This window comes from Oryctolagus cuniculus, chromosome 10, assembly GCF_964237555.1.
Source record: "Oryctolagus cuniculus chromosome 10, mOryCun1.1, whole genome shotgun sequence".
NCBI classification, from domain to species: domain Eukaryota; kingdom Metazoa; phylum Chordata; class Mammalia; order Lagomorpha; family Leporidae; genus Oryctolagus; species Oryctolagus cuniculus.
The window spans coordinates 31017254-31039213 of record NC_091441.1 but is presented as its reverse complement, the minus strand read 5'-3'; the positions used below and the strand labels follow the sequence as shown (position 1 = coordinate 31039213).

The 21960-nt window shown below is 50.5% G+C and overlaps 1 protein-coding gene across 8 annotated transcripts in view; it reads right to left on the bottom strand.

Annotated features, from left to right (window-relative positions):
* Positions 1-61: 61 nt before the first annotated feature.
* The window catches only part of LOXHD1 (lipoxygenase homology PLAT domains 1), a 186738-nt gene continuing 164839 nt past the window's right edge, over positions 62-21960 (bottom strand). For all 8 annotated transcript variants that reach the window (XM_051851250.2, XM_070050246.1, XM_051851254.2 and 5 more), the window contains 4 exons: positions 10694-10864; positions 8807-8939; positions 7482-7640; positions 62-1100 (listed from right to left, as the gene is read on the bottom strand). In XM_051851250.2, the coding sequence (XP_051707210.2) occupies positions 620-1100; positions 7482-7640; positions 8807-8939; positions 10694-10864 (944 nt within the window). In that variant the 3' untranslated portion in view covers positions 62-619. The remainder of the gene's footprint in view (positions 1101-7481; positions 7641-8806; positions 8940-10693; positions 10865-21960) is intronic.

The following is a 21960-nucleotide window of genomic DNA, read 5'->3' as shown; positions in this document are numbered from 1 at the left end:
AATTTTTCATCCACACTCTGCAGCAAGTCCCAGCCTGCCCACCACTGCTATGGTAGGAAAGCAATTTTAAAATTGTTTTTATTTTATTTATTTGAAAGAGTTACAGAGAGAGGCAGAGAGAGAGAGAGAGAGAGAGGTCTTCCTTCCGTTGGTTCACACCCCCCCCCCCCAGTTGGCTGCAACAGCTGCAGCTGCACCGATCTGAAGCCAGGAACCAGGAGCTTCTTCCAGGTCTCCCACATGGGTGCAGGGGCCCAAGCACTTGGGCCATCTTCTGCTGCTTTCCCAGGCCATAGCAGAGAGCTGGATCAGAAGTGGAGCGGCTGGGACTAGAACCCGGTGCCCATATGGGATGCCGGCTCTGCAGGCCAGGGCTTTAACCTGCTGCACCACAGCGCCGGCCCTGGAAAGCGATTTTGTACAGCTGATTATGATTCCCGGGAGATCTCTAAGACTAGGAGGGTGGGGAGCAGAACCCCACAAAAAGCCAGACACAAACAGTGGCCTTTGAGGGACCATGAAGTTCCCAGTGGCCCCTGCTCCTGGAGGCCTCCCAAAAGGCTGTGGAAGGTCACGGCCAGGGGGTGGTTTAGTGGGGCAAGGGGAGGCCGCCAGCCCCTCAGACAGAGGGGAAGAGGTCTCTCCAGGTGAGCCCGTCCCCCCGGTTCTTGTCCAGCCACCTGCCGCAGCTGAAGATGGTGGCCACGCCGGTGCTGGTGTTGGTGACTTCCACCTTGTCCACCAGCCAGCCCGAGTAGTAGCCGCTGCTGTCGTGTTCCAGACGCACCTTGCGCAGCTCCCCGAGCTCCAGCGTCTCCAGGAAGAAGCGGTCGGTGCTGCCCCGCTCAAAGAGGTTGCGCATTTTCTGCTTCAGCTCCCGCTTGCCCGTGTCCCCATTGGCTCCAAAAATGGTCACAAAGACGTTGGCGTCAGTGCCCGCCCCTGGCTCGTAGCCCGTTGTCACGATGACCTCGTACTTGACCGGCACCAGGCTCTGGACCTTGCTGGCAAAGCTCTCTGTAGTCTTGGTAACCTCAAACACCCGGAAGTACTTCCTCTTCCTCTTGAGGGGGATGAGGCTGTCGCAGTTAAAGAAGTACCTAGCGGAGAGGTGGGAGAAAGGAAGGGGACATGAGTCAGGGGGCATCAGCCAAGTTCACACACTTCCCCAGAGGGCACCCCCTCCCCAGTCATCCATAAAGGATGCCTCCCCCAGGCATCAGGGTATCGGGTTAACATATGAGGATGTTAAAACCCGAGCGGAGTCAGCCTCCAGCCTCCTAACTGCTCCTGGATTCGTCCACCCTCCCCCTCCCTACCCAATCTGTAGGGCATCCTGTTGACCCCACCTTTAAAACATACACAGGGTCTGCCCACCTGGAAACTATCCAGTACCTCTCTATCTGCCTGCTGCTGCGTTGCCCCAAGCCATCAGCTTCCACCTGGACATCAAGAGCCTCCTAACAGCTCTCCCTGCTCTTGGCTACCTGTGGCCAATTCTCTCCATAGCAGACAAGGGCAGACCAGATGTGTCACCCCTCTGCTCGCCACTCTCCAATGGCTTCCCAGGTTAAGTAAAAACCAGAGACTTTACAGCAAGACCCTACAGATCTGGCCCTCCCGCTCCTGATTCCCTTTCTGACCTGTCGCCCACTCTTCTACAAGCTTGAACCTCTCCTGCCATGCTGAGCCCCTTGCTCCCTCAAAGGACTTGATTCCTGCTTTCATCTGGTGCCGTCACCGTCAGAGGAGACTGCTGAACGCAGAGCGACCATCTCAGGCAAAGTCAGGCGGGGATATTGGGTTAAACGGTGAGTGTGTGTATGTGGACGTAGCGGGTATGTCCGGACCTGCTGAAGAAGCCTCCACAGGTGCAGAAGCAGGTGCAGGGCAAGAGAATGGCCTTGAGCCAAGAAGTCCCCTCACCCGCCCTCTCCCACTCCCAATGTTAGCCTGTGGATAGTGACCCTGAGGTCAAAGAATTTGCAAGGAGGAAGTCAGAGGGCACGGTGGGAAAAGGCTGCAGAGGGAGAGAGAGGGCACGGGGCTGCCAGCCCTGCCGCCCCGACCTGTGCAACCTCGGGTGAGTCCCATCTCCCACCTAGACCTTGCTTCGCCCATGGGCAGAGCTAGATGCTGATGGTCAGGCCGAACGATCGCAATGGCTCCTCCCACTTCAGATTGCGAATACTGTAGAACAGCTTTGGAACTCAGCAGACCTGGCACCAGCTGGTGACTTCAGGAATGCAGCGCTGAGGTGTGTGCCTAATGGCACAAGTTCAAACTCCAGAGTTTCGACAGCAGTAAGAACTTGGTTTGAAGCACTCTCTCCAAACACCAGGGCTCTGCATTCTTGCGTCTCTTGAACTCCCAGCACAAACCCGAGCATTGTGGTCCCCTCATTGCAAGAAGGGAGAACGAAGGCTGGAGAGGAAAAGTCACTGCTCAAAGTGACCCAGAGTCAGGGCCTGCCCGGCCCCTGCAGAGCGCGCCACTTAGACGCTTCCTAGTGAATCTTTGTTCTGTTTGGAGAGACGGCTCTTCCTCCAATCTCTCACTTCCATGTCGCCGTGTTGTTGCAGATCACAATTTCTTAGAGGGGGATGTATTTGAATTCTTTGCTTTAAAATTCTCTTAAAATGCATTTCTTGATGCATATCCCCCACTAACATACGTAATTCTATATAAAAACACAAATCCTGTGATCATATAGATGTTTTTCCCAGGGCACTGCAGCTCACTTCCTTTGGCTTGGCTCTCTCTCCTTTCCACTTGAGCATTCCACCCTCACCTCGGACGACCCGTGTAACAGGCTGCAGCGTGCCAGCCTCCCTCCATTCTCCTCCAGCCCTGCACAGGCGGGCGCATACACAGACACAGGACAAGCCACCACTCCCCTTACAAACAGCATCACACGAGACATGTTTGCTTGCATGTCGCTCTTCTCACTCAGCGATGCTTCCTGGGAATGGCTCCAAGTCATCTGGTATGTATTTAATTCATTATTTTTAATGTCTGAAAAATATTCCCTGGTGTAGATGTAAGGAAATGTTTGCTAATGGACATAATTAGAAGATCACCAGAACCTGGGACCGAAGGCAAGGCTCTAGCTGCAGACATACATCAGCCTGCTCTGGCTGGAAACCAGCAGGTAGGATGACCAGTGAGAGTGAGGGCAAAGGCAGAGAGGAATGAGTGAAAAGAAATGATTTCTACTGGGGCCGGGCATTTGACACCACGGTTAAGGCACAGCTTGGGACACCGCATCCCATATAGGAGTTGTTAGGTTTGAATCCTGGCTCCACTTTCTGGCCCAGCTTCCTGCTCATGCACTCCCTGGTAGGCAGCAGGTGAAGGTTCAAGTAGTTGGGTCCCTGCCACCCACATGGGAGACCTAGATTGGGTTCCAGGCTGCTGCCTTTGGCGTAGCCCAGCCCAGCTCTTTGCTGCCATTTGGGGAGTGATCCAGCGGATTAACAATCCCTCTGTGTCGCTCTGGCTTTCAAATACATACAAACAAAAATTAAAAGTTGCACACCCCGAATCAAGATTTTCAAAAAGAAATGATCTATATATAAATATTTTTTTTTACTTATTTGACAGGTAGAGTTAGAGAGAGAGAGAGAGAGAGAGAGAGAGAGAAAGGTCTTCCTTCCGTTCACCCCCCAAATGGCTGCCACGGCCGGCGCGCTGCACTGATCCGAAGCCAGGAGCCAGGTGCTTCCTCCTGGTCTCCCATGCGGGTGCAGGGGCCCAAGCACTTGGGCCATCTTCCACTGCCTTCCTGGGCCACAGCAGAGAGCTGGACTGGAAGAGGAGCAACTGGGACTAGAACCCAGTGCCCATATGGGATGCCAGCGCCGCAGGCAGAGGATTAAACAAGTGAGCCACGGCGCTGGGCCTGAAATGATCTATATTGAAAAACATCAGGGTGGGCGTCATGGTGCTGAAGGTTAAGCCGCCACCTGCACTGCCAACATGCCACATGAGCATCGATTCGAATCCTGACTGCCCCACTTCCAATCCAGCTCCCTGCTAACGCACCTTGGAAAGCAGAGGCGATGGCCTAAGGGCTTGGGCCCCTGCTACCCACATGGGAGACCAGGATGGAGTTCTGGGCTCCTGGTTTTGGCCTGGCCCAGCCCTGGCTGTTGTGGCCATTTGGAGAGTGTCTCTCAGTGTAACTCTCTTAAATAAATAATATAAATCCTTAAAAAAAACCATAAAAGTGTGAGATACTAGAAATAACCAGAGGGCATAGGGTCACCGAAGTCCTGATGGGGCACCATCTCTGACAGGTGGGGCTTGGGGGGAGTTTCACTTCTTTTATGTACTTTGTGTCTTAGTTGAATTTTTATAATGATTATGCATCAACTGGCCATTGGGTAAAGACACAAAAGTGTCTTCATTGTGAAAATCAATAGACGCGTCTTCATGTGCGTCTTTCTGTCAAAATCCTGAGCTGCCCTGGGACAAGATCTGGTCAGAAAGATGCAGAAAGCACACTGAGAAAGAGGGGTCGGCGCTGGGCAAGGCAGCACAATGGAAACTGGACCTTGACCGTGTTTCCAGGAGGTTGAGACCAAGTTCTTCTGTAACTCACGGAAATCCAAACGTGGTTCTCGTGCTAGCTGGGAAGGCAGTGTGGGCACACAGGAACAGCCCCGCTGATCCAACACACTTCCCCTGCCGGGTGAGAGCCACAGACCACAGGCTGAGACCTCCCCAGGCAGGCGGGTGGGCTGCAGGAGGACTTCTGACAGCCCCCCCCCCCCGCCGGCTGGCAGCCCGCATCCTTGCCCTGCCTGTATCCTATGTCTTCCCAAAGGAGGGCAGGAGGCACAGGTGGTGATGGGCAATTGCCTGAGGCCACATGGCTCACCAGTGGCAGCTCCAGCACCCAGGGGCTGGGTTCCCTGCCCTTCCCACTTCCAGAAGAGCCCCTGACCTGCAGGTAGCTCCTCCCCCAGTTTGGTGCTGGCTCAGGTGCAGCGTGGGTCCAGTGAGGGAGATGGTAATGAGGATGGGGTCTGCAAGTGCCAGGCTAAGGGGGCCAGCTCCACCCTGATGGAGAGAGCATTTGAAAAAAGTGTTCCCGCAGGCCGGCGCCATGGCTTACTAGGCTAATCCTCCGCCTGCAGTGCCGGTACCCCAGGTTCTAGTCCCTGTTGGGGCGCTGGATTCTTTCCCAGGTGTTCCTCTTCCAGTCCAGCTCTCTGCTGTGGCCCAAGAGGGCAGTGGAGGATGGCCCAGGTCCTTGGGCCCTGCACCCGCATGGGAGACCAGGAGGAAGCTTCGGATTGGCGCAGTGCGCCGGCTGTAGCATCAATTTGAGAGGTGAACCAATGGAAGGAAGACCGTCCTCTCTCTCTCACTGTCTAACTCTGCCTGTCAAAAAAAAGGGGGGGTTCCCACAAACTGGGCTTTTGTGCCCCCCTCTGATTCAAATGTTGACCCCTAACCCCTGATGTGATGCCCACGCTCTCCAGACATCAATATGCAGCACCCCTTCTATCTGCAGGTAGGGTCTTGGCAGGTGGGATTGGTGCCCTGAGCAAAGGGGCCCAGAGAGCTTCCTCGCCCCTTCCGAATGAGGACACAGCAAGGAGACAGGTGTCTGCGAGCCAGGAGGCTGGCGGGCCCTCAGCAGACGCTGCACCTGCCTTGACCTTGGACTTCCAGGGCAGACAACAGGCCACACTCTTGAACATGCAGAGAAGGATGCTGTTCTGCTGTTCTTGGGGGCAAATGCTTGTTTCCACTGAGTGCAAAACCCCACACCATGGCCCCAGGACGGTGGGGTAGGAGGCTCAGGGCCGGACCGCCCCTTTTCCTTCCTCCTGAGACTGGAAGGACCAGGTGGCTGGCTCAGCAGCTTGCTCTCTCTCACAGGTGACATTACGGGTTTAAAGGTAACAGGAGTGGTTACCACTGTATTTTACTTTGTTTACTTAGGGGAGCAGCAGTATCAGCAACCGCATCCCATGGGTGGGAGGCGGGATCCGGCAGTGGGAGGGGCTTTGCCCTGGCCCTGACTGGCGGGGTGAGTCATTAACTCCTCCAGGCTGATCTTCTGGCTCTCAAGTCCTAGCAGCCAAGCCCAGTAACACCTGCAGGACTTACAGTGCCTGGGCTGGACTTGGGTGTCTCTAACAGAGCAACAAACAACACTGAAGCCCAAGAGAGAAGTTGCTACGGACTGAATTGTGTCTCCTTCCAAACTCCTAAGTTGAAGCCCGGACTGCCAACGTGAGGGTCTGTGCTGACGAGGCTTTGGGAGGTAATTAGGTTTAGAGGAGTCAGGAGGGTGAGGCCCTCTTGATGGGATTAGTGCCCTTACAGAAGTAGGAAAAGGCACCAGAGGTGCCTCTCTCTCTCTCCCTCTCTCTCTCCCTCCCTCTCTCTCTGCCAGGTAAGGACACGATGAGAAAGTGGCCGTCTGCAGCCGGGACAAGAGATCTCATCAGAACCCAGACTTCCAGCCTCCAGAACTGTGAGACACGGATGTCTCCTGGTTACCCCACCCCACCCTTCCCTGGCATTTTGCTAAGACAGCCTGAGCCAAGACCCTGCTCTGCCCAATTCCCAAAGGGAAAGCCTGGAACAGGGACACCAAATCCAGCAAGTGTGCAGGTCAAGGCAGAGCGTGGACAGGTACTGCTCCCGAGGGCCCCAGCTTCTAGCCCAGAGGCCCTGCGGGGTGCAGCAGGCCTGCACCTGCTTCTGTGCAGGGAGCAAAGGCCCTGGGGCATGGAGGAGCCCGGCAAGGCCCGGGTGGGATGCCCCTCCCAGCAGTGACAAGCTGGCCTTCCTAAGGCGGAACCTTCAGCCTTCACTCACTCACTGCACAAGCGCTGCTCTTGGCTTCCTCCCTGCCCTTCCCTGCTTCCTCCTCCGTCCTTCCTGTCTTCCAGAGCCTCAGGACTCTTCCTGGCTTCTGGCGGTGGTTTCCAAGTGACTTTAATTAGACAAACTGATGGCTGTGACTGTGTCGCCCAGGTAACTAAAATCCTTAATCTTCCAGAAACGCCCTGGTCTGCAGAAGGCTATGCTGGGAGAAGTGCAAGGTCTCTTATCTGGGGTGTTCAGGGGCGGATGGCTCTCTCGTCTCTGGTCCCCACTCTGCCCACAGGACAGGGGGCTCTCACCACAATCACACAGTGGCAGGTGACAAGCTGCACTCCTTCGTCATCACAGATGGAATTGGGGGAGGGCGAGGAGAGGCTCTGCTGCCTGGCCCCATTCAACTTTTCCGTATCTTTCCTGGGTTCAAAGGCTGGATGAACTCAAGGTCATCTGCTCCAGCCCCCTGCCTCTGGAGGTAGATGCAGAACAGAAAGCTGGCTCCCTCCTTGCTGCCTTGCAAGCCTCCTGAATGAGGCGACCTCGGCTTTGGAAAGATCACCTCCTTGCACCCTGCCCCCTCGCCATGGTCCAGCCGCAGCTCCCGGCCCCTGCTGGGGGAGAGACACAGGACATACACATTGCCATACTCCATCTCGGTGATGGTGATGGTCTTGACGTGCCACACCAGCTCTCGCTTGGGGATGAACCGGTCCTCCCTGGCGAGGTGGCCCACACAGAGGGAGGCGATGTCCCCCAAGTAGATGCTGTCAAATTCAAACGTGTCTGTGGTCCCCCTGCAGGAAGCAAAGGTAGGGCCAATGAGCTGCCTGCGCTCTCCAAAGCAGGTCAGCATTCCAGGCTAGGGAGTAGGAAGAGGGTGGCAAGCATGAGCTGACACCAGTCCTGGCTTACTGAGGGCTTCAGTCTAGATTTGGGGTAACACCATTGAGTCCTCCCAGCACTTGGCTATAGCACCAAACAACGGGTTCGTCATCAAGCAGCATGGTGCTGGGAGGAGGCTGAGGCCCTGGGTGTCGGGCTGAGGAGGGAGCCGGGAAGGAAATGGGTCCCTGCAGCCATAGAGGGGACAGCAGGGTGTGGGGGTGCAGACACTGCTGGGGCAACGCTGGCTCGGGTGCAGCGTGGGTTCAGTGAAGGAGATGGTAATGAGGGAGGGGGCGTGCAGGCAGACCGTGGTGGGGGGGTCTGCAAATGCCAGGCTAAGGGGCCCAGGCTCCGGCCCTGATAGAGAGGGAGTCTGAAAAAACGGTTCCTACAAACCAAGCTTTTGTGTCCCTCTCTGATTCAAATGTTGACCCCAGACGTGGTGCCTAATCTCTCAAGACGTCAACATGCAGCATCCCTTCTATCTGCAGGCAGGGTCTTGGCAGGTGGGATTGGTGCCCTGAGCAAAGGGGCCCAGAGAGCTCCCTCGCCCCTTCCGAATGAGGATACAGCAAAGAGATGGGTGTCTGCGAGCCAGGAGGCTGGCGGGCCCTCAGCAGACACCGCACCTGCTGGCGCACTGACCTGGGACTTCCGGCCCTCAGTGCAGTGAGAATGCTGGCGTCTGTTACGGCAGCCCAGGGGGATGGAGACAAGGCATGGGGAGCCAAAGGCCGGGGGAGACCGCCCCAGTGATTCGGGGGGCAGTGGGGGACAAAGTGGGCATCTGAGTTGCTCAAGGTGGCCCTGTCGGAAGGGCGCATGAGCTCCTGTCTACACAGACACAGGGTGGTGTTTGCAGGGTGCAGTGCTGCCCCACCACGGTTCCCCCCTTGCCCTTTCATACATCTACAGGTGCTTATACAGTGCTGGTACACAGTAGGTGCTCAGTAAGGACCTGCTGCTTAGACTCATTTGCATACCTATGCCTCTAACCAAGAGAGGAGAGTCTTGGGGTCCCTCTCTAACCTACTTCACCCCAATCTCCACTCCCTGTATGCACCCCTCTTCCTACTTCCTGAAGGCCCGCTGCCTGGAAGAATTTTCCACGAGGAACTCTTTGGACCGGTTCTTCCTGCCCTCCAGGATGAGCCACACGTTCTCCCTGGTTTCGCCTCCGTTGCCCGTTTCTATGACGATCTCGTAGGCTGCAATGGAGGAACGGGGAGGCGGTCAGCAGAGGGGGAGCAGCTGCCCCAGCGGGGGCCCCGCCCGCTGCTGCCTCAGGGCCCTTGCTTGCTCTTGGGCCAAGGCCTGGGGATGACAGCAGGTGCTGCCATGGAGGCGCTCTGAGTACAAGTGCCTCGGCCCTGGGGCTGGAGGGCGCATCCCGGTTTTATTTCCGAGAGCAACTTCTTTAGCTGGAGACCATGGGAGCCGCTGGGAATGCGGCAAGAGGTGGGGATAAGGACTCGGAGAGACACTGGGGCCTGGCTCTCAGGGACGGACAGGTCCCCACAATGCAAAGCAGAGAGCAGAGGCCCAGGACAGAGGACGGAAAGGCAGGGCCCAGCTACAGAAAGCAGAAGGCCAAAGCCCCACAGGCAAGGACCCACGAGGGCCTTGACCTCCTCCAACAAGCAGTCCCCCTCCTGTCTGGTCCCCGTGCTCACTCTGTGCCACGCTCTCTCCCAGCAGCCTCCCACCCCGCAGGTCCCTCAGCATGGCCACACTGGCATTCATTCATCCGACACTGGCTCAGAGGGTGCCCAGTGCTGGGGCTGGGTAGACCCTGGTGGCATCAGAACTCACTCTGTAGCCCTGGGTGCAAGCACCGACCACACCATATGACAGAGTATAACCTAGGGGCTGGCGTTGTACCGCAGCAGGTAAAGCCGCTGCCTGCAACCCCTGTCTCTGTCCCCCCTCCCCACCATTTCTGTCTCTCCTTGTCACTCTGCCTTTCAAAATAAAGGAATCTTTAGGAAATATAACTAAGGTTGGAAGATTCCCTCATTACTCAGCCTCTGGAAAGCTTTCTTCCCATTGGTGGGGCCCAGGCACTAGCACCTGTGTTAAAGGCACAGTGCCCTTCACGGGCAACCTCCTTAGAGATCAAGCCCCTGCGGAAGGCCCACAGGGAAGGCGGCTGATGGAGACAGCAGATTCTCCTGCACACTCTGTCTAGGAAGGTTGATTCAGCAACCACCGTCACAGGCATCAGCTGGATGAAGCCTCATGAGATAAAAATAAACCAGAGGGGCCAGCACCATGGTGCACCAGGTCAAGCTGCCATCTTTGCTGCCAGCACTCCATACTGGCAACAGTTCAAGTCCTGGCTGTTCCTCTTCTGATCCAGCTCTCTGACAATGCACCTGGGGAAGCAGTGGAAGATGACCCAAGTGCTTGTGGCCCTGCACTCATGTGGGAGACCTGGAAGAAGCTCCTGGCTCCTGGCTTCAGCATGGCCCAGCTCTGGCCATTGTGGCCATTTGGGGAGTGAAGTATTGGATGGAAAAATCTCTCTCTCTCTCCTCTTTCTAAGATTTCTTTCTTTCTCTCTCTCTCTTCTCTCTCTGTAGCTCTTTCAAAGAAATAAATCAATCTTAAAAAAACAAAAATAAGAAAATAAACCAGAGAGGACTTCGCACCAAACTGCGCAGCCCAGCCCAGCCTTCAAACCAGGGCCAGCTTGTTCCCAGTGGGTTTCTCTGCTGTCTAATTCATCACTGTGACTCAGGGCTGTATGTGGGCCCCCGGTATCTTAGTTCCATGTTCACCAAGCAATCTTCGGGTACTTGTATAGGCACTGCACCCCAACTACTTCCTTCCGTGGGCCTCTGTCTCCCTCCAGCTACACCCAGGTTTCTTCTTTGAGCACCAGCCCCGCCTCCCCCAGACTCTGAAGTCCCAGCCCAGGCTTCACCCCCTGCTAGGCCGGGCCCACCAGTGTGCTCCGTACTGGTCTCCTCCAGCTCTTCACGGATCTCATTGTTGGCACAGGCAAAGTCACGGACGGTCTGCCTGTCGCCCTCACTCTTGGAGAGCCAGCAGTCACACTGGAAGCGGAAGGTCTCGTCTCGAGAGTTGTCTTTCACGTCGACATAGCTCAAGTGCCAGCCAGGAAACAGCCCTATGAGAGAGACACTGTGAGGACTGGGGTTGAACTTGTCCTCCCTCCCCTTTCAGACCTCTGCACCCTCCTCCTCCCACAGCCCACTGGGCTGTGTGGCCCTGGACAACTTCCCCGCCCTCTCTGGATCTCTTCTTGTTGCTGAAAAGAAGGGCTGGGCTGGGTGGTCTCTGAGGGTTCCTCCAGCCCAGAGGATACAACTCCCTTTGCAAAACCCTTAATTCAGGGTTCTTGAACATGAACTTGTGCACAGGATTTCAGCAGTCCTCCTGAATTCTGAGAAACTGTGCTTCAATTACATTTGGACTTTTTACTGGGGAGAAGGTGCACAGCTCTCATCATATGCACATGGAGGTCTCTGACGCAGATCACTGTTGGGAGTTCGCAAAGCTGAAGGATGACTCCTACGTCTTCCTGACACCCACAGTCACCTAGCTCCTGCCCATTAGCCTCCAGGAAGCCCTTCCTGAGTGCCTGCTAGTCCTGTATTACATGTCCTCCTCCATGCTCCAGTAGCACTGTGCACCTGCCTGGTCATGCCCTGCCCACTCTGTCGTCACTGTTTACATGTGACCTATGCCCTGCACCATGAGCACCTGAGGGCAGGGACTGGGTCTCATTTGGTTTCATTTCCCTAGTGTCTGCTATTGTGATTGGAAGACAGTGGTTGCCCAATGCATTGCTGAATGATTTGGGGGACCTTGGCTGTGTCGCTCACCAATCATAGAAGGAATTGGAAACCGCTCTTTCTGAAGGGTGTGCTAAAGCCGACAAGTCTTGGCCTCATACTGCACACATAGCTGCTTCTGTTGTAGCTGCCTGGGCTGCCCTCACAAGTGTGTCCATCACAGCAATGCTGTCAAGCAGGAATCAGTGTGCATTTGCTGTGACAGCCGCACGTTGTTGACACCATGCCCTAGCTGGGCAACTCTGCACTCTTCAAAGCCCTTGAGGACTCTTCAATCAAAGGGCACCCTGCAAGGGGAAGTCCCCGTGGTCTGGAAGGTCATGGGAATGACACTTGCTGCTTATGACGTGTGCACAAGACAGCCCCACAAGGAAGGCGTGTACATGCTCTGTTCCTACCTTGTCCTCTTGGCCCCACCAACAGGTCTTTCTCTAGGATTAGGCACTGCCCAAAGCAACAAGTGTAGATCCTGCCTCTGGTCTCAAAGGGCTCACAGCACAGAGAGACACAGAGAGGGCAGCTCAGCCACCTACACCGTGGCAGGTGGATGTTAAGGCTTGGGGCAGGGTGCACATCTTGGCAGTCCTGTTACAGTGCCATGCCAGCTTTAGGAAGCAATTGTTATTTTTTGCAGACATACATCTTTAGAGAAGTGGAAACCAGTGAGAGCTGAAGCAATTAAAGTACAAAATTTTAAACACTTCTGTTGTGCAGTGGTGAGTTATTTTATCAACAAGCTTGTATTTTGCCTCCATAAATTTTTTTTTTCCACTTTTCCACTCTAGGGACAGCTCCATCTGTAAGTCTGCAGATTGGCTGCTTCCCGAGGTGGTTCTCGCTACTACCATGAAACTGATTCAACTACTCAACAAGCCTCACTGGGTCTGGAAAGAATGCAGATAGGACTGATTGAAGCTGTCCTCAAAGGCTTCCAGACCGGAGCTTCCAGGGGGGGAAGAGGCAGGTAGACAGGAAGGCAGAGAAAAAGAAGATGCCTTGTTGATCCATTGAGACGAGTCCCACAGGGAGTCTTTCTCTCTCTACAACATTGTGGCAAAAGGAGATCCAAGGGGATAGTGAGTGTGTGAGCGTGGGGCCATGCGCTACCTGGGGAGGCGGCTGGCAGAGCTCACGGCTGCTGCTGGAAAGCTCTCTTCACCTGCTCTACGCCCCAGGCAGATTCTACTCCTGGATCGTACTTCCTGGGTGCCAGGCAGGGTGGTGACAGAGGAAAGCAGTGTACCAAGGGGAGACGGGGACTCTGGCCTTGAGCTCTATCTTCCCTAATTGCTGCTCCCACTGCATGGAGGAAATCAGCCAGAGAAGGAGTCCGCCTTGCCCAGGCTTCCTTGTGCTCAGCGGGAGGCTGCCTCCCTTTCCACTGTGTCCCCTGTCCCTGTTCTCTGAAAGGGTGACAGTTGTTCATCCCATCCCCAGTGCGATTTGCAAGTACGAGCTGGTGGGACAGACTTCTGCCATGGTCAATGGCGGGCAACCCCCATCTCTGCTCACGTGAAGGAAGTTTCATCTTCGGCTTTGAGCTCACTGCTGACCCACTTGCCTTGCTGTGGAAATGTGCGGTGTGAGTGACAAGGTTCTCACCACAGGCTTCCCTTCCCCCAAAGAACCTACCGAACATGCAACTGCAGTCAGGCAGCTCTGGTACTGCTGGCGATGACAACAGCAAAGTAGACAGACACCCCCCACCCACCCCGCCCAGTGACAGCAGCACTAGCCAGATGGCGGACACCCAACCTAGCCCTGGTGGACCAGTAAGGCCCTATCTGAAGCTGACTATTAGAGAATCCATTTCTTCACAAAATCTCCTCTTTTGGGGTTCTAGTTTATTATTTTTTAACACAAAGATAGCAAACATGCCACACTGCTTGACACATTGCCTTTTCCCCACAACTCATCTCATGATATGAACATCTGTCCCATTATTTGTCATTGTAGGCTGGTATTCCGTTGCATGGGTACACCACAAATTATCTACTTTGTCCTTGCTGATGGATAATTAGTTGTTCTTCAGACTTTTATTTCTATACACAATGCTATGATAAATATTCTTCCATGTGTATGAGAGTGATTGCTAAAGGTCATAAATCAGATTTTGTCACTTATCCATTTAAACTCTCCGAATGGCTTCTCATCACCCTCAGAACAGAATACAAACTGCTCACCAAGAACTATATAGATTGACATGATCTAATTCTTTTCCACTCCTCTGATTTTATTTCATGCCACTCACAAGTTCACTTACTCTATTCCACCTACACTGGCCTTTTTATACCTTGATACGTGAAACCCTGTCTCATCTTGGAAACTTGGCATTCACTGTTCTGTCTGGGAGGATATTCCCCAGACTCTGAATGCCAACACTGTTTCATCACTGAAGTGTCAGATCAAGTGTCCTGTCTCTGGGGAGGACTTTGTTAACTGCCCTTTTTGTAAAAGCTTCCTCTTCCTTCCCTGCCATCAATCACCATAAACCCACTTCACAATCTAAAATCATTTTCTTCTTATTTCCTCCACTGCTGTGTGTCTGTCTTCTCCCACTAGGTTGTGAGCACACGAGCGTGGGAGTCTTGCTAATCGATCCCACACTATATTCCAGTGCCTACAACAGCGCTTAGCATACTACTCATTAAATGCTTACTGATTGCATGAGTGCCTACTGCCACTGAACACACAAGAACAAGGAAGAGAGCCGGCGCCGCGGCTCACTAGGCTAATCCTCCGCCTAGCGGCGCCGGCACACCGGGTTCTAGTCCCGGTCGGGGCGCCGGATTCTGTCCCGGTTGTCCCTCTTCCAAGCCAGCCCTCTGCTGTGGCCAGGGAGTGCAGTGGAGGATGGCCCAGGTGCTTGGGCCCTGCACCCCATGGGAGACCAGGAAAAGCACCTGGCTCCTGGCTCCTGCCATCGGATCAGCGCGGTGCGCCGGCCGCAGCGCGCCGGCCGCGGCAGCCATTGGAGGGTGAACCAACGGCAAAGGAAGACCTTTCTCTCTGTCTCTCTCTCTCACTGTCCACTCTGCCTGTCAAAAAAAAAAAAAAAAAAAAAAAAAAAAAAAAAGAACAAGGAAGAATCGCACTGGTGGTGGTGCTTTGGGAGAGGGAAAGAATTTAAATCTTACTGGGGCACTGATTTTGTGGCACAGCAGGTGAAGTCACTGCCTGTAACACTAGCACCTGGCATCAGAGCACTGTTATCCCAGCTGCTCCATTTCTGATCCACCTCCCTACTAATGCACCTGGGAAAGCAGCAGAAAATGGCCCGAGTAATTAACCCCTGCCACCCACATGGGAGACCAGGATGGAGTTCCTGGCTCCTGACTTCGGCCGCCGTGGCCATTTGGGGAGTAAATCAGTGGATGAAAGATCTCTTTCTATCTCCTTCTCTCTGTAGGTCTACCTTTCAAATCAATAAAATATATTTTTAAAAATAAAATCTTGGGGCCAGCTTTGTGGCATAGTAGATTAAGTCCCCACCTGTGGTGCCAGCATTCCATATGGGCACTGGTTTAAGTCCTGGCTGCTCCACTTCTGATCCAACTCCCTGCTGATGGCCTGGGAAAGCAGTGGAAGATTGCCCAAGTGCTTGGGCCCCTGTACTCACATGGGAGACCCAGATGAAGCTGGCTCCAATTTGTCCAGCCCTGGCTGTTGCAACCATTCAGGGAGTGAATCAGTGGATGGAAGACCTCTCTCTGTTTCTCCCTCTCTCTGTTGTAAATCTGCCTCTCAAATAAATAAATCTTGTAAAAACTAAAAAAATAAAATCTTACCAGGGATCAATGGCCTGTCCTGGTAGAACTGATTACTTTATCCCAAATACTCCGCAGTTTACCTTGAGCAAAAGGCTTTAGAACTCTGAACCAGTCGGGAGGCCCAATCTTTCAGGTAAGAGATGGCAGGCTCTGGATAGGAGCAAGAATGGCAGCTGGATGCCCCTGGATTTCAGTGAACCACATGCTGCCTAGGACTTTCCTGTGACTTTCCATGTATGATGGGGTAAAGGGCTCGGGTGAAATTCCATGTTTACATATTTAGGTCCTGCTTCAGCCTGGCTCTAGTCACCTTATCTATTGCAACTGGAGGAGTCTTCATACAATCCTGGTCTCCAGGATAGATTCATTATGCATCCTGTCAGTATCTCCTCCCTCCTCATGATGGCAACAAGCTATTCCCCTGCCCTAAATGCTGCCTAGCCCCTGGGTTTCTCAGGTGTCACTCCCTCCATGAGGCCCTCTGAAATCCCCAGGCCTGCAGTAGCCCTTGTCCATTCATTATCTCATTCATGAGCACACATGTATTAGGAACTCTTTGCTATTGAGGTCATGACCATACCCAAACCCTTTCATGGCTACTTTTCTGCACATGCCTGACCTTCAGTTAGACTTTAGGGGTCCAGAATCATGTTTTATGGACTCTAAGGGCATCACAGGGACACAGGGATATGGACTTGGCGTTCATTACATATAGAGCTGATAACTTATTTTTACTTTCTAATGTGAATTGTTAGTTCTTTGTTTCAGTGAAAACCTTGAAAATTCTTCTTGAGTAAAAAACTCCCTTTACCAAGAAACTTCTCCCTTCAAAATAATCTTGAGCTAAGGGATCATCTGGGCAACTCATATTTCTTCAGCAAGCTCCAGGAATGAGGTGGGTGTTTAGCCTAGCACATAAGATGTAGCTTGGGACACTTTCATTTGACATGGGAGTGCTTGGGTTTGAGTCCTGGCTCTGCTTCCCCTTCCAGCTTCCTGCTCATGCACACCCTGGGAGGCAGCAGGTGATGGGTCAAGCAGTTGGGTCCCTGCCCCTCACATGGGAGAGAACTGAATGGAATTCCAGATTTCAGCTTGCCCAGCCCTGGCTGCTGGAGGCATTTGAGGAGTGAATCAGTAATATGAGATCTCTTTTTTGTCTGCTTATCTCTGTCTCTGCCTGTGGGGGGGGAAAAATCCATGGATGGTCTGAAGTGATCATCTCACCAGGGAGGAGCACGAGAATGTAGCTGTTATGTGTCACAAACTCTCCTTGTCTCCATCACCTAAGAGGCTGCCCAGAGTGGCATGCTGAGATTTGGCAGATTTGCATTCCAGTCTTGTATACCTGCCTAACTGAACGTGTTCTCATAGCTCTGTACCTCAGTTTCCTCATTTGTACAATGTGGGGGTTAAAATAGATGACTTCTGAGGTCCTTCATGTTTCTATGAATTTATGTTATTCAAAAGAAAATACATAAATTTGTATTGTGGTAAAAAATATTCTTCATCTCACCAGAATTTCAAGTTAACCAAAGGAAGCAAGAATAGCAAGATGAATTAGGAAATAAACACTGTGGTTATAATTTGTTCAGTGTTGTAAGAGCCATCAGGGTAATTGGAATTAAGGGGAAGAATTAATCATTTATCTTGATTTACCTCTACAAACTATATTTTGTTAGAGTCGACTGCCCGAAAAACGTCACCAAGAGACATCTCTTATGCAAACAGCAAGGGGAAGCTTTATTGATTATCCAGCATGCTGGGGCTGTCTGACCATACATGAACAGAGCAGCCCCGAATAACCAAAGGTTAGGGTTTATAAAGGCAAAAACCGCAAAACCGGGAAGGGGGGAATACATGGTTGCTATGCACGGTTGCTATACACAGTTGCTAAAATCAAAAGAGAGTACATAAAATCAAAAGAGAGTATATGGTTACTGGGGTCAACATAACCTAAAACCTAAGTGAAATTAATATTTATCATAATCTTGACAATACTAGTTACAATATTACAATCAGCAATTAGGACTTGACATTAATGTAAGACACAGACAAATCACATCTTCATTATTAGCCCAGGTAACCCAGGTGTAACCTTTCTACTTTTAAGCTTGAGCAATCATGCTAGGGGGTTTTTGTGTGTTGCCAAGGGTAATGTAGTGCACTGCTATTGTCCGACTATTTGAGATCATAGTTTCAGACCAGAGTCTCACGGTGGGGGGTGCTTTCTCAGAATGGAGTCTCAAGTGCTCCAAAATGGAGTCCCTACTGTCAAGGTGCTACTTCACTCTGTCTTATTTTTACAGCTGTACCAGGAAGGTTTAAACCTGTAAGCTTAAGCTTAACTTTTTACACCCGCACATATACAATTTTAACTCTTCAATTTCATGATAATCAAAGAGCCTGAGGGACAATTTTTTGTACAGAAAACTTCCAGCTAGTAAGTGGATAAAAAATGGCAGGACTAGAAAATCACTATTCATACCCCTAATGGATCATCACTGGATGGAGTCACTGGATGAAGAGGTAGGAAGGAGTTTTACAGTGCAGCAACTGGCTGACAGTGACTGCACCCACTATTCCATATTGGCATCATTCAGAGTGTGGCTTCTGTGCACTTTCTAGTACATCAAGACATAGTATTTCCTCAATACAGTGCATTCCTCACCAATTTCCTCCATATAAAGTACTGAGCAAATTTACATATCATCGCTCAGGACTGGAGAAATCTGCTGTGGAGTAGAAATCTATGGATACAAATAAGTTGTTGTTTAGTGTGATAATGGTGGTGTGATTTTGTAAGAAAATGATCACTTTAAAAAGAGAAACACTAAATTCACTCAGGGCGAAATGAAAGGAAGTTTGATATTTAATTTGATATCTTCTTTCAACCAAAAATAAGTTAATAAAGAAAAAGAGAAAAGAGTAAAGCTAACGAGACAAATCATGATAATTACTGAACTTGGGCAATGGGCACATGGAAGTTCCTTTTACTCCTTCTTTAGTTTCTGTGTATATTTAAAAATTTTCATAAAAAACTATTAGATAAGCAAAAAGATGGAAAGGTAGACTCAGGGAAAGAGGAGATTACTATGCTTTAAGTTAACTAAACATTCACAACCTGACTTCCATGACATTTGTTCAGGAATCCTCACCTTTTCTTTTGTGGAAGACTCTCAAACAAAATATATCTGCCCTCAGACATTTCTATGAAAGGGAAGCATAATGAAGTTGCAAAGTTTTAAAGACTAAGTATGAAGAAATGTGGAAAGACTTTGGAAGAAAAAGCTACTATAAAGAGGAGGTTGGGCACAGAACCTGTACTTCTTGCTTCTGCTCCTGACCCGAGACTCCTGACCCAACCACACAGGATACAAAGGTCTTATTTTTCTTGTTGAATCTGCATTCAGATCCATTGTCTGCTTACAAGGGAAAGAGGATCACATGAATAACTCAAGAATTCTTTAAGTAAAGAAGTCAGTAAGGGGTGAAGGCAAATAGGCTGTCATCTGCTGTTCAAGGTGGGAGTGAGGGAGTAGCCAGGTCTTTGGAGAGCCTGGCATCTAACCAATAAGACAAGCAGTATCTGCAAGTAGCTACAGGGTTCGGATTTTAGAGCTGTCCCTGGTGCTGAATCGCCTGCTTCCAGGATTTTGGTAGTGATGAGATAGGAGGAATCAGCTGATTGGATGACAGATATTTCCATGGTAGAAAAATGCATCAAGAAATATGAGAAAGTCTAGAATGTGGACAATCAGCATCTTGGAAGGGGGAGCAGTGGCCACTGGAGGACTTAGTCAAGAAACTGGGTCTCATGGTCAGGACTCAATTTTTAAAGCACCCAGACATAAGGAAAATTGACTCTGGAGAAACTGACTGCTCCATGACTGAGGCATGAAAACACTGGAAGGGTCTGAGAAACTGAAAGAAAGGTATTAATTAACCATTTTTTAAAAAAATTCTTTACTATTTTCTTTTAGTCTATATATATATTTTTTTTATTTGACAGGTAGAGTTACAGACAGTGAGAGAGAGAGAGACAGAGAGAAAGGTCTTCCTTCCATTGGTTCACTACCCAAATGGCCTCTACAGCCAGCGCTGCACCTATCTGAAGCCAGGAACTAGGTGCTTCTTCCTGGTCTCCCATGTGGGTGCAGGGGCCCAAGCACTTGGGCCATCCTCCACTGCCCTCCCGGGCCACAGAAGAGAACTGGACTGGAAGAGGAGAAACCGGGACTAGAATTCAGCGCCCATATGGGATGCCGGCACTGCAGGCAGAGGATTAACCAAGTGAGCCATGGCGCCAGCTCCAATCAATCCTTATTAAAATATATTAATTTCCTATTGTATTTCATGAAGTGTGACAGGTACTAAGGAATGATCAATGAGCAAGACAATGACACTTGTGGAGCTGACAGTAAATTAAAGGAGATGGAATAAGCATACAGTTGCCAAAATGTTGACTGTTCTTGGAGAGATTTCAAGGAAGGCAGGGCAAAGAAAAGACGTTCAGTGAGGACATGAGGATAGGAGTTTGTTAGCCGTAGACAAGGAGAGGTCATGAAGACAGGATGCAGGTGTGAGTTAGGTCACAGGGCAGAGGTTCTTGTGGCTAGAATTAAAAGGCAAGTTCAGAGTGTATTCAGAAACTAGTCCACAATGCCTCTCAGGTCTGTATATTTCCTCTCTTTCAAGCCTGGGGGGAATAATTGTTTCCTGTGCCACAGTTACCTCTAAACTGACTTCAGGGCTGTAGGGACCCTTCTTGCCAAACGTCACTTTGAGATTTTTACCTGACATCACTTTGAGTTGTGGCTCTGGACCATGTGGCCTTGCTGTGCTTTAAACTGTCGCAGTTAACCCCACTGACACAAGGATTCTGACAGGAACCCTCTGATTTGGTGTTTTATCTTGGTCAGTGGCCTTGAATTTTTTTTTTATTCAACAGCAAGTCCTGAGGAAGATTCTTTGCTACAGAAACCCAACTGAATTGAGATCCTGAGGATGTATGTACTTCTCTATTAACCAGGAGAGTCTTTAGTACTGTATTATTTTCCTGAATTAAATATTACCACAAACTTGGTGGACTAAAACAACATAATTTATTCTTTCACAGTTCTGGAGACTGAAGTCTGACGTCAAAGTGCCAGTTGGGCCATTCCCACTCTGAATGCTCCGGAGAAGAATCTTTCCTTGCCTCTTCCTGATTCTGGTGACTCCCAGAAATCCTTAGTGTTCCTTAACTTGTAACTTCTAGCTCTAGCTCTAGTCTCTGCATCAATCTTCACATGATCTTCCTTCTGTATCTCTCCATGTCCTCTCATCTTCTTACAAGAACACAAGTAATCACTGAATTTAAGGCTCACCCTAAATCCAGAAGGATTTCATCCAAGATCCTTAACTACATCTGCAAGGACCCTATTCCTAAATAAGATCACTTCTGGAGATTCTGTCTTAACAAAAACTTAGGGGGCAGGGGATGCTATTCAATCAATGACACTTATGATTGGAGAATTAAAAATACTTTAATAAGAATGTTTGATATTGTGCATTACTTCTGGAGACCTCTCAAACACCTAGACAAGAGAAACAGATCCCTGTGGAAGTCTAGAAAAGGATGTAATTCTGGAGTCTCCATTTAGGATTCAGAAGCTGCCACAAGCTGATATTTGATGTCAATTTATTCATTAATTGACATAATTATTGAAAACTAAGGGCAAGAGGCTGGCATTGTGGTATAGTTAGGTTAAACCACTGCTTGCAACACTGGCAGCCCATATCAGAGCCCTGGCTTGAATCCTGACTGCTTTGCTTCCAATCCAGCTCCGTGTTAATGTACCTGGGAAGGCAGTATAGAAGACAGCCCAAATATTTGGATCCTTGCTACCCCTGGATGGAGTTCCAGGCTCCTGGCTTTGATCTGGTCCACCCCTGGCTGTTGCAGCCATTTGGGGAGTGAATCAGTAGATGGACACCTGTCCCCTGTCACTCTTCCTTTCAAATAAATAAGCAAATATTTAAAAAAACCAGCAAGGCACTTGGAATACAAATTAAATCAAAGTCTCTATTCTTGAGGTCCTCAAAGTCTGACAATTGAAATCGGCAATACGAGTACAGTCAAGTATTGTATTGCTAAAAATAGAAATGAGAACAGAGAAATTTAGGAGCACAGAGTAGGGTGAATTTAACTGCATTTGGGATAACTGGGAGCCTTATGAAGAAGGTGATAGTAATTTAGATTTTGAGCAAGCATAAGAATTTACCAGGAGAAAGGAGTTTCAGGCACAGAGTTATCTCTTGCATATCCTCTTATGAATCAATGTTAGCTCGACCAAATGATGGAAGTTATTTCATGAAAGGCTAAACTGGAACAAGGCTGACCTCAAAGTTCAGGGAGTTAGGAAAAAGAAACTGAAAAACAGAGAAAATCTTCTTAATGGAAACTGATGATCCTAGAGAGTTTTCATATTGCAAATTTGTATGTGCTGTGATCCTCTCTGGATGAGTTGAAATAGTTAGGAATAAAGAGGCAATTCTACATTACACAAAGGACCAGAAAACAGAGAAGATGAGGCTATGTGAGGAAGGTCCCTTGACAATATTTTGTATTTGGTGTGAGGAGTACTTAGGAGGCA